The sequence below is a fragment of the Podarcis melisellensis genome (assembly GCF_964234715.1).
Source record: "Podarcis melisellensis genome assembly, chromosome: 8".
Lineage (NCBI taxonomy): Eukaryota > Metazoa > Chordata > Lepidosauria > Squamata > Lacertidae > Podarcis > Podarcis melisellensis.
The window spans coordinates 22039966-22056543 of NC_138540.1; the positions used below are offsets into that span (position 1 = coordinate 22039966).

Below are 16578 nucleotides of genomic sequence, written 5' to 3' on the forward strand. Positions count from 1 at the left end.
AAAGGAAGAACAAGCAATAATTAAGGACGTCTGCTGACTTGACCGCTGAGCAATTTGCTAGCACTTTGTGGATGGGAACTATGCTGCATTTCCCCCCTCCAAACTGACCACAGCTTACAATAACACACCAAATCAAGTGAAAGCTTGTCAAGTCACATATTAAAAATATTTGACGGTGGAAAATAAAATGAAACATTACAATATAGAAATACCATGAAAGTAAAACTCACTTTTCAGCTACTGAACAGAGAAACCACCTTCAGTTCATTAGCCAGAATTTTCCCTCCCAAACACACATACAACAGCCCGATAAGGATGCATCATGCTCAATGAGAACAGAATGCTTACTAGCTATTCAGGGCTTAAAAACCAAACATCAAGTGGACAGGAGTATGGAATGGAGTATCCGTAGACCAGGCATGACTAGCTACTTTGAACCCTGAACAGGAGCACTTGATACAGCAACATTTTTTCATAGTTGCCCCTTGTTTCTCATCATTACAAAACTTAGGTTATTTTGGTTTCATCATGTGAGAAATGTTTTATGCTACAATTCTATACACACTTACCCAAGAGTAAATCTCTAGAGACTTAGTGGGTTGTATCTAACCAAGTCCTAGCATCATTGGGTCTACTCTAAGTAGGACTACCATTGGCTAAATATAACCCAAAGGCAATGCCTAAAAAATAATCACATGTGGTCCTCTGCATACCAAATACTAAAACCCTCAATTTCATCCACTCCTTTGAATTAGCTTGGGCCAGCTGAGGCCACTTTTGACAGCCGTTTTTTTAAAAATATTTTTTAAAAATGCAAATGCCACTCATCACACTACTAAAAAAAGTGCCAAGGAAGGTCCCCCCCCCCCCGTTTCTTAAGCTTTTTATATAATTCAGCTGCAGGAGTCAGGCTGCTCTCTGGTTAATCAGCTGCTCAAGCTCTGCCATAAGCCCTTCATCCTGGACTCGCTTTGATGTGGCTGCAGCAGTGGTGTGACCTCCGAGACAAAAATAAAAAGGATTGGGTTTTTCTCCCCTCAAAAGACAAATACATTGTATTTCTGTAAAGCATGATTTCAAACATGCAAGGCATCAGTTAAGAGCATGCAGTGTTGACTATTATGCCAGCTCAAACATAAATTGCTGAACTAGCCATTATTTTGACAATTCAGCCCCCCAAACACTCCTCTCTCATCCTAGTCCAACACTCTTAACCAGAATACCACACTGCCTCTTCTCCCCTTTCAGGCAATTTCTATCTCAAGTGTGAAAAGGAAGGATTGACTTTCCTCCCTCTGTTGCAAAAGGAGAAGCAGGCCAAACCAGTGCAGCCTGGCAGAGCTCCATCAAAACATCATAGAAAGTTTGAGGAAGAAGTAGGTTAGACAAACATCTGTTGGGAATCATTTAGATAGAAATGGTCCTCTTTCAGGGCATGGGATGACCCCATTAAGCTCCCTTCCTGCTCCAAATGTCTTTAATACTAGCAGTTGCCTTCATTTGGTTCAGCTTGTATATCAAAGTTTCATTTACAAAGCAGTTAATTGCATGGGTGCAAGAGAAAATAACTAGTGCTTCTTCTACAAATATGTATGTTGAACACTTAAGTTATCCAAGGAATCATTTAGTAACCTAAATCAAAGCTGCATTTTAAAAATACATGGTTTCTTTTTGCAAGTTTATTCTGGATTGCATTGAGGACACAAACGACAACGTAAGGTTCAGGAGATGGGGCACTTTCTGCTTCCACCCTGCCCCCTCACATTCTTGCCGCAGAGGGGGGTGGGAAGGAAGGACCAGAAGATTTACCCAGTGCCTGACAGTTGGAAAGAATCAACATGATGTGAAAAATTATTTCTAGGCATCTCAGTTGTATCCATGATGCCACAAGACCAAACAAATAAATAAATAAAACTGTTTCCACAATGCAATTCAAACTTTCTTTAAGAGGGTGGTTGTCTTTTCAAAATTTCCTTCCATCCAAGCATTAGGCCTTAACACATTTGCATACTTATTGATTAATTCCTCCACTTTAAGTAGGTTTTTCTGGACTCAGGGCTAAATTGCTAGGTTGCATTAATAGAAAACCATAATGATCAATCCTGCCTCTGTCTCTTTTGTGCTCCTTAAACTTACAGGCTTTCGTTCAGCATTGCAGTAATTTTTGACTCAAGGTCCTTTTCATTTCCCAGTTCAACACACACACGTCGATGCATTGCCTGTAGGCGGAACACGGCGGCACTATTACATTAAAGGGAAAAAGAGAGAGAAAGAGAAAAGGCGAAAAATGGAAATAATGAATGTTAAAACCTGGCACATAAAAAAGAGAAACAATTATGGTGCCTTGAGGGGTAAAGGCTTATGTTTTCAGAATTCTGCCAGTTTATATTAACAGAATGTCTTTCAATTATGTCCCTAAAGTGTCCATTCCCCGTTCAATCTCCTTAAAAACATCTACACAATTTGAATGACAATAACCATGGACAGCATTTCTGCAGACCTTACAGACCATTTTAAACTGGTTTGTGAGTAAAAAAAGAAAAAGGAACAGAAAACATATTACAACATTTTGTAACTAATATATTTTAAAACACAGGAGATTGGTTTATCAGGTGTGAACAAGGCCAGGGGCATCTTACCCATAGACGTTAGTGGCGCGGGGTGCCGGGGCGCCAGATTTTGGAGGGCGCCACAGGCTGAGTGTCCGGGAAGGAGAGTCAGGGCGCGCTCCCTTCCCCACTCTGGGGCAGCCCGCTCCTCTCCTCTCAGAGCATGCTGCGTCCAGCTCAGGGAAGCCCCTTTTTGTCGCCTCCTGCTGGGGCTGCCTGGCTACCCGGTGGGTGCAATCGGAGGTGGGAGTGGGGTGGGGGTGTCTCTCCCGCCCCTCTCTGGCCGCATCACTGCCTGCCGCCTCCCTGCGGAGTCTGCGAGTGGAGCAGGGAAGCACCCTGTGCAATCCTGGCGCTGAGCTGGGATGGGACAGCCGGTGAGCCACCTGATCTGCTTGCTGGCCCTCCTATCGCACGGACTTCCCCAGACAGGGGGAGGTAAGGGGCACTGGGTGCTTAGAGGGAGGCTTCTCAGGATGGCGTGGGAGGCCATCTGGGCTGCAATCAGACCCCCTTAAAAAAGGTCGACAACTCTGAGAAACGGGGGGCAGGAGCGCCGGAGAGATATTTGCACCACGGTGCCGGATATGCTTAAGACGGCCCTGAACAAGGCCACTTAACTGTCCAGGACTCACACCAGTAGCAGACATCACTGGGCACCTGCAGAGGCCCCTGTTTCCTTGCTAATTTCCCCTGCTCCTGGTGTTCTTCCTTCTTGCTACTTCTGCCTTTCATCTGCCCTCTGTGAGTAAGCTGGCAGAAAGAGGAGCAAGGGAGAATGGTTACATCTGCCTGCCTCGTCCTCGTCCTCAGAAAAATGGTGCCAGCCAGGTCTACAAGGAGACTCGAGCTGTTGGTTGGAGGAGTCACTTACAGGCCATCCCAGCTGGGTGTTTGCCATTGCAGCCCATGATTCCCCTCACGTGGGATGTCAGGCGATGCTGAAGGACCAATTGGGCATGGTGGAGAAATTTAAGCACATAGATCTGCTGACTTCACTCCAGCTAGCCGACTCGTCACTGGGGATGAGTCACATACTCCTCCCCATGTACCTGCAAACTTCTAGTTTACAGTCTAGCTATGAATGGCTTTAAAAGAGGAATAAACAAATTCATGGAGGTCAAGACTACCAATTGCTTTTAGCCACAATAGCTATGTTCTGTCTCCACCATGGGTAGGCAAACTAAGGCCCAGGGGCCGGATCCGGCTCAATCACCTTCTAAATCCGGCCCACGGAAGGTCCTGGAATCAGCGTGTTTTTACATGAGTAGAATGTGTGCTTTTATTTAAAATGCATGTCCGGGTTATTTGAGGGGAATAGGAATTCCTTCATATTTCCCCCCCCAAAAAAATATAGTCTGGGCCCCCACAAGGTCTGAGGGACAGTGGACCGACCCCCTACTGAAAAAGTTTGCTGACCCCTGGTCTCCACAATTGGAGGTAGTGTGCCTTTGAATGCCTGTTGCTGGAAAGTGAAAGTGGAGAGAGTACACTTGGGTCATTCTTGAACACCTAGTTTCTTAAACAAGTACCACAGATCAGAAAGTATCAGTGTGTGAAGAACTGAGACCAACTAGAAAGAATTGACAAGTATGAGCCTAGCAACAAGCAAGTCAGCCTTTTGTGCTTTGGCTAGCATTGAAATAACCATTTGGAAAATCTGATTTGATGTCTGCTTTTATGATGAAGCATCCTCCAAATGTGCATTTTTTTCTGAGCTGAAAACATTTGCAGAGATCACTACAATGTGTAGTTATCGGGCATCTGTACTAACTCTACAGCATAGATAGGAGCCTGTTATCCCTGATGACTGGGGCTGATGGGAGTTGGAGTCCATCAACATCTGGAGAGCCACAGGTTCCTCCAATCCCTGCTCTGTATCAACTTTTTAGAATCCTTAACTGTAGAATTTAGTAGATGGACAGAACATGAAGTCAAGTATAGTTCATAATTTTAACAGAGGAAGAGTGTCATCAAAAGGTTAAGGAGAACAAAACAAACAAGGACTTCACATAACCACGCTGCTGTTTAGAATAGGAGGGGGAGCCATAAGTTTCAAGAAATAATTGGAATTCCTTCAGGATTATACTATTCTATCTCAGAACAAAATTATGATCATAACTTTGCATTTGGTTAATGAATCAGAAGCCCATCCTGCTGCTAAACACATTTGTGTGCCTTATTATTGCTTTCTCCTCAGTGAACAAAGCCATTAGAAATTACTGTCAAATTTAAATTAGTCCCATGAGCAAAGGGTTGGTAGCAGTACAGTGCCATCTTGCCCTATTCTCCTTAACAATCTGATATAATGATGGTATGAAACCATGAAAAGGGAACATTTTGCTTGATTTCATTTCACCTTTGTACCTAGTGGTTGTCTTTAATGCACAGTAGACCAACTGAAGTTATTGAGCATGACTAACTTCATTCCACTGACTTCAATAGGTCTACTCTGAGTGGAACTACAACCCAAAACTCTCTAAAATAAGGTCTTACAAACTTTTATGTATTTCACCTAGCTTGCCCCTAACAATAATACTTAAGATTTGCATAGCACTTCTAGTGTTCTGAGAGCTTCAAATACGTTATCTAGTGGCAGTTCTGACAGCAACCCTGCAAGGCAGGGATGGGAAACCTGTGATCATCCAAATGCTGTTGGACTACAATACGCATCATCCTAACCACTGGCCACACAGGCTGGGGCTGAGGGGACTTTGGGTCTAACATGCTCCCCAATTCTGCTGTAAGGTTAAGCCAGTTCTATTTTGCAGATGGGGGGACTGAGGGAGCCTTGCTTAAAGCCCTCAAGTAAGTTCAGGGCAGAAAAAGTTCTGCAGATGCAGAATAAGACTGGAGACCTCCTGATTTATTGCTGAAATGTCATATACACCATACATTTAAGTCACATTAAAAACCCAGCCCACAGACACACACACAAGGGAAGGGCTATTGGTTTGTTTCTATTATGCATTTTGGGTTCTCATTTTGTATTTTTATTTTGTGAACTACCCTGTGATCTTCAGATGAAAGGAGGTCTACAACAACAAGGAATCATGGGAGCTGTACTTTTACCCCTCACATAGCTACAATTCCCAGCATCCTTAACAAACTACATTTTCCAGGATTCTTTGGTAGAAGCAAAGTGCTTTAAATGTATGTGTATGTGCAGCCTTACCCTCTATGCCAGGCTTCCTCAAACTCAGCCCTCCAGATGTTTTTAGCCTATAATTCCCATGATCCCTAGCCAGCAGGACCAGTGGTCAGGGATGATGGGAATTGTAGTCTCAAAACATCTGGAGGGCCGTTTGAGGAAGCCTGCTCTATGCTATATCAATTCATGAGAAACGAAGCATTTACATTATGAGGAGACAGAAGGCTTAACTTGAGCGTGATTCCCCTGTGCATCCCCCCTCCCACAATCACCTCGTCCTGTGTGATAAGATCAAATGATCTTTGATCATTTTCTTTCTTCACTGCATGGTTCAGCCACAAAGAAAGTTCAGTAATCTGCTATTAGGCGCCTTGCATGTGTGAACAATTGCCCGACTGTAATCTTACCTCCTCCTTGAATGTGGAGAAGAAAAAGATCAAGCATTTCCAAAGCTGCAACATGCACCTAACTCTGCTGAGTAGTAGGCACCCACTGGGTATGAACAGTGTGTGACATACAGAGAGAAGGTTAATGTTTCCTACCGCACACTGTGGTCCTCAGAGATAACTGCATTTGTGTTTATCAAACATTTTAATCACTGACTCATTAAGAACCATTCAACAAAGAGAATCAGGAGAGATGGAGGATGGGGACTATCAAACACTTCCAGCAACAGCAAGAGGCCAGAGAGAGTAATCAAAGTTCAGAATGAGCCATGTGAATAAATACTGAAAAGGGTAGCAATCTATGACATGCAGGTACAGCTACGTACCTGTTCCCAGCCTCCTTCTCTCTCTCAATTTCGCTCTCTACAACCCTTTGTTGGTTTGTTAGGCTGTCGATATGGGAATGACAGGCGTCCAGTTCCTCCCTGAAAATAAGCAGACACAAATCACTGGGGGCAGGGAGGGGGTCTTCCTAAATCTCAGGCTCTTCTCTTTCTTTGACATTTCTGGCAACTAAGTTGCAGATTTCAGCACAGAATTAAGAGTCAAAAATCCATCTGTGTACAAATTAATGATTATAAATACTGTATATTTTAATACTGCAATTTAAAAAAACACACCAAGAATACCAGGCTATATCCAATGTTAGCCCTACTCAAAGTGGACCCACTGAGATTAATTGACTAACTTCAATCTATTAATTTTAATGGGTGTACTTCAAATAGGACTTAGTTGTTTACAACTGATGTTCATCAATTCCAGTGGCTCTGCTCTGAGTAAGCAGACAGCGATACTTAGGGTAGTGTTCAACTTATTCTGAGTAGAACTTCAGGAATTAATGAAGATGACTAAAGGCTTATCCATACTTCCTCTTGTCCCGCTGCTTTCACCTGGGGAAAACCACTCTTCAGTACTCAATCAGAGCAAATGGCATTCATGTTTTCTCTGAACTGAAATTTGCTCCAATTTAGCTCCAAGAGCAGGTTTTCCCTGGGAAAGGAATGGGGCAGGGGGAAAACCACTCAGGCCAGTGCCTAGAAAGTGTGGATCAAGTGGAAAATCGCTTGGACATTTGCTTTCTAGGCACAGAACTAACAGAAGTGTGGACAAGCCCTAAGTTAGGTCCAGTAATTTCAATGGGTCTGCTATGAGTAAAATTTAGCTAATACCATCCTTCGTTTTTATTTTTTTACAAAAAGAATTTCTAAACCACTTTTCATTTATAAATAAATCCTGAAGCAGTATATAAAAATAATATAGTCACAAAAATAATAATAAAACATTAATTTATGTTTATGGGCTTCTTTGAAAGGATGATCAGGATATAAACTGAATAAATAAATAAATAAACAAAACAAATATATAAATAAATAACAACAACAGTGAAACAGTAAAAACATCACAATTACAGAAGCAGGTTCATCAAAAGCTAGCATCAATGGTTGAGAAATTTATATGTATTTATTTAAAATCAAGGGACGCGGGTGGCGCTGTGGGTAAAAGCCTCAACGCCTAGGGCTTGCCGATCGAAAGGTCGGCGGTTTGAATCCCTGCGGCGGGGTGCGCTCCCGTTGCTTGGTCCCAGCGCCTGCCAACCTAGCAGTTCGAAAGCACCCTCGAGTGCAAGTAGATAAATAGGGACCGCTTTCTAGCGGGAAGGTAAACGGCGTTTCCGTGTGCAGCTCTGGCTCGCCAGAGCAGCGATGTCACGCTGGCCACGTGACCCGGAAGTGTCTTCGGACAGCGCTGGCCCCTGGCCTCTTGAGTGAGATGGGCGCACAACCCCAGAGTCTGGCAAGACTGGCCCGTACGGGCAGGGGTACCTTTACCTTTACCTTATTTAAAATCAATGATACAGATGTTGAGGGTTGGGGAGGTGGGTGCTTGCTTAGGGCAGCTGAGTGAGTTCATGGGAAGGGAGAGATTTGAACTGAGTTTGTAGCCAAGAGCTTACCTGTGCCCTTAACCACATAAAATGTCATAAATTTCTGAAGAGGGAGACAGAAGCAATCTGTGTTAGGGCTCTAGCATGAGGGGTAGGGAGGCGCAAACCCTTCTGGACAGTGTGCAATTTGCACTGCAAAACAACCTCTAATTCAAGGGGAGCTCTTTCCCCCAGCCCTCCACGCAAATTGCAGGTTTGTGTCCATGATCCCAATCAAGACCATAGCAGGGGGCAGGCAACAGGATTATCAGAGAATTCTGATGAAAACAAAAAAAATGAGGTGGAAATTGCTGCAATTCACATGTTTACAGTCATGCGATTCACATGTTTGTTCACACCCTTCTTGATTTTTTAAGTCCTCAAATGATCCATAATCAATGACTATTTTTTAAAACGTTGTTTTGACGTTTCCTTTACATTGAAATGAATGTAAGTTACATAAATAGCTATATAATCTTAAACAGTGAACAGTGAGAAAAGTCTTGAAATATTTGGCAGAAAGTGAACTGCAGTGAAACAGAAACAGCACTGATTATGATGAATACAGATCAGAGCAGAAATTACTGCCTTTTTATGCCCATAGGAGAAGCATTAAAGACCCCTTACCCACCATGCTAGGATCCTAGAATGCTAGCAATCTGCATATAAAGCACACCCCTGCACTTAAGGGCACTGACACATAGCTAACTATTGCCTAGCTCAGCTCTCAGTTGCTTGACACTATATTATGCTACTCAGTTCCTCCCCTGACTGCTTACTCCTACTTCCAGGAACCCAAGGGTATTTTAAGCAAGAGCATTTTCTTTAAAATAATGGCAGCAGACAGACCCTTTCAGCATAATGAGAAATCAAGTCTTTAAGCACAGGCTAAACCCTAAAAACAACTTTTACTCCATACATTGTGGAAACAGCGGAAAATGCTTATGTGTGTGTAGTGGGGAGGGTGGATGGAGAACTGACCTGGTTTTCCTAATAATCATCTCCTTTTCCTTGGCTAGATTGTCAAGTTGGTTCAGGTTCCTGCGCAAGTTGAGAACACGAACTCTGTCTGCGTAGTTCATTGTTTTTTTTATTCTCTGTGTCTTCGGTTGTTCTGAGCCTTCCCTGCTTGGTTGGCTGGGCGTGGGGAGAGAATAGATTTCTATTTCCATAGATCTTAAGATCAAAAAGCCATAAAAAAAACCAGAAGCCTTATAGGCCTTATAAATTTACTTGGTTTACTTATATATTTAATTAACATCTTAGAATTATTTCTGTTCCACCTCTTTGTCCATACAAGGTGTCAAAGATGGAGACAAGCAACAAGAAGAAAGTTGTGTTTCTGCTTTCCTTGAGGGCTTTCTGTCTGGTATAGTGTCACCCAGCACTGAAGACAGGGATGCTGCATGAAATCAGGTTGAGGATTTCCTGTGCCCCCCAGGGTGGGGGCTGACGGCATCCCTCCCTGTATCTCCATCTGGCCCTCAGCATTCTGCCCAAGTCACAAGTCACTCCCCTCAGTGGCTCTGATTTATTTACCTGTCTGGAACATAAGTGTGAAAATACTTACTGGAGAATGGGAGAGTGGTGTGTGTCTATCTGAACCCACATCTCTCACACCCACCACTGGCATGTGGCCTATGGAAGGTTGCCCATGAGGAAATGTAGCCCTTTGGCGAGAAAAAAATCCCTACTCCCATTGTAGAGCTGTTGGATTAGAACTTCCAACATGCTGGTGCTCATGGGGGTTGGAGTTCAACCAGATCTGGAGGGTCAGTGGTTCCCCATTCCTTGAAGAGACCTTCATCTAATCAAGGGAAACAAGATGCTGCCTTATATCAAGTCAAACCAATGGTGCATCTAGCTGCGTACTGTCCATCCTGACTGGCAGTGCCTTTCCAGGGTTTCAGGCAGGGAGCATCTTCTGTTCTACCTGGAGATACCAGGGATTGAACCAGGGACCTTTTGCATGCAAAGCAGATGTTCCACCACTGAGCTATGGCTGTTCCCCAAGCAAGAACATTATGTTCTTATGGGTACTCTATCTGAATTCTGAAGTGAAAAGAGTATCTTCTCATGCCAAAGCACTCACCCAACAGAAACCAAATCCTCTCCTTTCTCTCCTTCCTCTTCACCTCCTTCCAAAGCATCGTTACTGTCTGTGCGGGCCTCCTCCTCATAATCATCTTCAAGTTCAGGTCCTGATGGAAAGGAAGGAAACTTTTGCTCTTTGCGACTTCGATACCCTTCCTTGACAAGTCGACACAAGACAAGAGGCCGCACAGATGACAAGCTAAAAGCTTTACTACTGTCACAAAATATATACAAAGACAATTTTACACTCAGGGACTTAACACAGGCAAATGCACTCCACCTTGGCGACAGAGCTGTCACAAGCCATCTTTCCTAAGTGCTGTACAAAGGAACTCTGTAATAGCCAAATGGGAAAATGGAATTTACAGTTCAATGACAGGCTGTAGCAGACAGCAGAGGAAAACGCATTTGTTTGAGCATTCTGTTCATACGTCTCCACCATTTCCATAAGCTCCACATCTATGCTCCATTGCTATCAGGAGAGGCAATGAAGGTCCTGAGTCAGTGCCTGGAGGTGGTAATGGACGGGGTTGCTACCCTGGGCTCCTTTCAGGAGGAATGGCAGGAAATAAATTGAACCCATAAATATAGACCCATAAATTGAAGCTGAATCCAGACAAAGTGAAGCTTCTGTGCTCCCCAGGTCCAGGATTGGTTGGGACAGACTGTTCTGGACAGGGTGGTAGCACACCTTGAAGGACATGAGGACATAAGAGACTGCTGGGTTAGGCCAATAACCCATCTAGTCCAACATCCGGCTCTCACAATGGCCAACTAGATGCCTGTAGGAAAACCACAAGAACACAAGAGGACTCTCCCCCCTTGCAGTTTCCAGCAACTGGTATTCAGAAGCATTGCTGCCTGGTAGGTAGTTTGGGAGTACTCTAGGAACTATTGCTGTCACTTGAAGCCCAGGTGTTCATGCCCAGTGTCAGGTGGTGTATAACTAGAGCCTTTTCTGCACAGGGATAGCTGGCTACAGTTATCCACACTTTAGTAACCACCAGGAAAGACTACTGTAACACACTTTATGTGGGGCTGACCTTGAAGGAAATACAGAATTCGCACCTAGTGCAGAATGCAGCAGCCCAGGGTGTTGACGGGGAAAGTCACATATAATCTCTATTTTCAGACAGCTGTAACATTGCCTCTCTGACGGGCAGACCTTACCTAGGATAATTTGTTTTTAAGATTCAGCAACTGTTGGGACAACTTCAATGCTACCATTCAGAACTCCGTGCTTGCTGTTGAGCCTGTATTGTTATTAACCTGAATAAAATTATCTTCCTTTCAAGTCAGAGCTGCTGTAGTTGCAAAGCTCTGATGACCCAGAGTATAGCTCATAGACAGAGTAGAAGGTTTGCTCTTATGAGGACACTGATGTCTCTAAGATAGGGGCAGACCACCGCTTTGTTATCTATCTACTATTCCCTGATGTTCCTCTTCCTCAGCTCATTGCCTATGTGTTTCGTGCTTCCTTCAGCTGCTTTGCTTGTGGGCTTCATGATACTTGGCTTCCTCACCACTCTGCGCCACAAAGCTAATCCTGCCCCTATGACCTGTGTGCATTTTTAATTAGCAATGTGCTAAAGCTTTCCTTTTGTTTATTCAAATACAAAAAGGGGAGCTATGGGAAGAGCGTGAAAAACACACTTTTCTCTAGCATTTGCCTTTTTTTTTTTTGCCTAGGCTTCTTCTTTCCCAAGTGATCCTGACTATTCAGGGATCATATAAGGAATCTGCCAATGCCACAGCATCACACCCGTGGTTTAAATTAGCAAGGGGTGAGGAAATTTCCTCACTGTCAAGGCAACTGAGCTGTGCAATCCTGGGTTTCTTGGCACCAGAGACACAATTTGTCCCTATTCTCCAGAAAAGTGAGTACAGACACCCCCTGATTTGCTTGGGGGTTGCTTTCCAGGTCATCACATGCAACAGCAGACCATGCAAAAGCCTGCTCTGACCCCATTCTGTCCTCTTTTCCAGCCATTTCCGGGTCACTGCAATGCACATGCACAGACATGGTGAAAATTGTACTTCTAAGGAGACACAATTTTTTCCTGAAACCCATTCCCACCCTCCCACTTCCAGCTCAACTCTAAATTCCTGACCAAACTGGTGGCTCCCTTCCCCCATTGTATCTAGACTTCAAGTATTCTTGCAGTGTCCTTCCCTAAGAAATTGGAATGTTCACAAATATTCCGTGTCCTCACACTCAGCTTGACCAATTGGTGCCAGAAGCCTCACAAGTACAGTAAAATATACATCGTCATTTTATATATGAACCTTTCCAGCTTTCCTCCTCTTGCACAAGTTGGCCAGATATCATCTCATCTTCTTCATTATCTTCATTCTCTTCATTCTCTTCAGGCCTGAGGTTCTCTTCTGAAATGCCAGTGGATTTCATGTCATTTATTTGGTCCATCTTCTTCCTTTCAAACAGAGCTTATCTGCCAAAGAAAACAAGAAATGTTAGTGCGAAAATTGTTTTCAACCAAAACAAAGCATGTAATTTAAAACAAATAGTACTAAATAAATGTATTCCTGTTCTGTGGCCAAAAGACTATAGGTCCAATATTTAAAAAGATTATATGCAACTAAGTTACTCTTGGCCTAAGCTAGTCATACTATTTAATTCCGTGTGTCTACTCTGAGTGGGACGCAGGTGGCGCTGTGGGTTAAACCACAGAGCCTAGGACTTGCTGATCAGAAGGTCAGCGGTTCGAAACCCTGCGATGGGGTGAGCTCCCGTTCCTCGGTCCCAGCTCCTGCCAACCTAGCAGTTCGAAAGCACATCATAGTGCAAGTAGATAAATAGGTACCGCTCCACCGGGAAGGTAAACGGCGTTTCCGTGCGCTGCTCTGGTTCGCCAGAAGTGGCTTAGTCATGCTGGCCACATGACCCGGAAGCTGTACGCCGGCTCCCTCGGCCAATAAAGCGAGATGAGCGCTGCAACCGCAGAGTTGGTCACGACTGGACCTAATGGTCAGGGGTCCCTTTACCTTTACCTAATAGGAAAGTGTGATAGACCATTGGTCTATTTAGCTCTGATTGGCAGTGATTCTCCAGAGCTTTTGACAAGAGTTCTACCCCAGCCCTACTTGGAGATGCCTAAAAGGACATGGGTGGCACTGTAGTCTAAAGCACTGAGCTGCTTGGTCTTGCTGATCGGAAGGTCAGCAGTTTGAATTCGTGCAATGGGGTGAATTCTCATTGCTGTATTCCAGCTTCTGCCAACCTAGCAGTTCAGAAGCATACCGGTGCAAGTAGATAAATAGGTACTGCTGTGGCCGGAAGGCAAACGGTGTTTCTGTGTGCTCTAGCACTCATCGTGGTCCTCTGTGCACCAGTAGCAGTTTAGTCCTGCTGACCACATGACCTGGAAAGCTGTCTGCGGACAAACACTGGCTCCCTCAGCCTGAAAATTGAGATGAACGCCACATCCCACAGACACCTTTGACTGGACATAACCATCCAGGGGTCCTTTACCTACCTACCTGTAGGTAGGTAAAGGTAAAGGTAGATGCAAAGGATTGAATCCAGGACCTTCTGCATGCAAGGCAGATGCTTTACCAATGAGCTATGGCCCTTCCTCTAATCATCCAATGGTAGGATTAGCATTGGATACAACCCTTGATGTTTTCCTTAGAAATTATATGAAAAGTGATTTTTTTAAAAAACAAAAACACAGCCAAAATTAATTTTGTCTTAAAAAAACCAAGTCACTGAGGAATTATTTGGTGAAATCGGACCAACTTACATACCCGGAAGCATCAACTAAAGGTCACTACAAATGTGGTAGTTGCAATGTATGCAAATACGCACTACAAGTAAAGGAGTTTGTCAACATACAGACCGGCTTCAAGTTTCAGATTGAACATTTTAGTAACAGTAACACGAAGAATAGCGTGTACGCATGGATGTGCCCATGCCACAAGATATATATAGGCAAAAGCACTAGACCAATTAAACTACGCATAAACGAACATCGATCACGGATCCGCAACAGAGTGCTAGAAGCCCCAATGGTGGAACATTATATACAGCAAAAACATACGGAGGATGATTTTGTCTTCTTCATTATTTGGAAACCAAAAGTAGATTCATATACCAAGAGAAACATTGATAGACTATTATTACAACAGGAAGCACGATATATTCATCTGTTTGAAACGATGTCCCCCAAGGGCTTGAATGAACATCAAGACTACAATTCTTTTCTTTAAAAAACCACTACAGACGACCTTGGACTTTATATCTCTTCTCTGTTTACACCTTTAAGAAGGGAGAGCCTATCCTCCTCCCCCACAGACACACATATAAGACAATGATCTCACTCCCTAATAGAAAACGCACATAGAAACACAAGAAAATTTGGATTCATTTATCTAAGGTGAGAAAACACTCATCTGATGTCCGTTTTTCACAAACAATTAGACTGGAAATAATAACTCTTGTAAATTCTCATTTCTAGACGTATGTTGGAAAAAGAAACATAAAAGAATTGAATGATACAGACTTCCAACAGATTTATATTCTTTAAAAAATCGAGGTATGGAACCAAATATCATGATATGCATTAATACACTTTAGAATGTATATACTTCATTATATTTATGATTTATGGTATTGGAGAACCTTGATTTATTTTGACATATTATTTGATATTACCAGCTGAAGAAGGCGTTTACTCCGAAACATGGCCCTGTCCCGGTCACCACTACTGAGTCGTACATCTGATTCATACTCCGGATACTTCTCTTTGGCCCTATTTGATTCTTTATTCTGATTTTATATAATATGAATTCTTTTTTACTGCCATTGAGACTTGTATGAAACAATTGTTTGTGTACTGGTATTTTATGTACCTTTATACTATATCACTACATATTTGAAACTACATTATTTCTGTACTTAAACGTTGTGTTTAAATCTACTATTATTTTAAAACAATCGCACTTATACGTTGTGTTTAAATTTACTATCAGTTTAAAACTGTTATTCTTAGCAGAATATACACATTTTTCTTTTCAACTCTCGAGTAGGAATTATTCCTTGTATTGAAACTTTTGGCCAGAGCTCTTGGTTTATCCTTTTTAGTGTACTTTCAACAAGAACTCCAATTTCTTTAATGTAATAAATAAAAACATAACAATGCTGTATATAAGAGGTTGACGCAAAAGTGTATACCTAAAAAAACATTTTAGCATAGCCCACCTTCCTATTAAAATGCTCAAAGCTGCCAAAATAAAACTGGGGTGCTTAAAAACAACCCAAGGTTGTAGCCAACTAAGTTTTATTCAGAGTAGACCCACTGAAATATGTGGGCTGTATCCAACACTATTCCTACTCAGAGTAGACACAGTGACATTAATGAGCATGGCCAACTTATGTCCACTACGAGCAATGAGACTACTCTTGAGTAGGACTTTTTGTTCGATACAACCCCCAGGTCTCTAAGTTAGTCGTCGCCATTCATTTCAAGGGGTCTACTCTGGGCAGGACGAGCACTGGGTACTGTACAACCTTCCGACAGTTTTAATTGTGTACACCTGTAGCAGCTGCAGAATATCAACTTTCCTTCATCCCCTGTTGGATTTATCGCTGTTGAGTAAAGTTGTTATCAGCGCGAGTGACTTAAGATTGACAGATAAGTGTAGCAAACCAATCTGTACTAACTTTGGACGTCTTTTACATCTAAAACAGCGCCGCAATGGAAACTTCCCCCACCCTTCAATCTCTCCCCTTCCCGCTATTGGTATCGCCCAACCGCCTCGAGTTTTAAATGAACTTGCCCCAAAGGAAGGACGCAAAAGGGAACACAGTCGCCTTACCTCCGGAGCGCTTTCCACTCGTCAAGTTTGGGGTGGCTTCTAAGGCAACGGAGCGAACCAAGTTATTAAAAAGGGGGTGGGAGATCATAGTTTTGCTTTTATATTATTATTAAAAGGGGAGAAATATGGCGCTTTCCCGCACGTCCTCTAACAGAAAATACTTTTCTTTTTTTTGGGGCCATTGGTAAAGAACTGAGGCAAAGGCGGGTGGGCGTAGATGTCCCCCTGCCTCGAGTTGAGGGGATGGTACATCCCAACAGCGCCTAGGCTAGCTAGGTGAGCTCTGTCACCTTTTAAAGCTTGCGAAGAAGGGCAGCTTTTTAAAAAGCTGTTGAGGGGACAGCAGGAGAAGTGGCGTCTGACCTAATGGTGCCCCCCGCCCCCTCCCCACACTTCTGTTTTAAATCTTAAAAAACCCAGAAGCCTAATTCTTTCCACTTCGCTTTCTAGACATCATGTTTCTTGGGAAAACACGAATTACAAACGTATACAGTACTCGCCGATGCCAAACGCGCGCTC

General features: G+C 43.2%; 1 protein-coding gene across 3 annotated transcripts in view; it reads right to left on the reverse strand.

Moving 5' to 3' along the window:
- The window catches only part of CFAP74 (cilia and flagella associated protein 74), a 77513-nt gene extending 61303 nt beyond the window's left edge, over window positions 1–16210 (reverse strand). For 2 of the 3 annotated variants that reach the window (XM_081923401.1, XM_081923403.1), the window contains exons 1-6: window positions 15905–16035; window positions 12511–12674; window positions 10223–10331; window positions 9112–9267; window positions 6533–6631; window positions 2137–2241 (exon numbers count right to left, since the gene is read on the reverse strand). In XM_081923401.1, the coding sequence (XP_081779527.1) occupies window positions 2137–2241; window positions 6533–6631; window positions 9112–9267; window positions 10223–10331; window positions 12511–12649 (608 nt within the window). In that variant the 5' untranslated portion in view covers window positions 12650–12674; window positions 15905–16035. Of the gene's footprint in view, window positions 1–2136; window positions 2242–6532; window positions 6632–9111; window positions 9268–10222; window positions 10332–12510; window positions 12675–15904; window positions 16036–16059 lie in introns of those variants that run through there. The other variant, XM_081923402.1, reaches the window with a different exon arrangement.
- Between the last annotated feature and the right edge of the window lie 368 nt (window positions 16211–16578).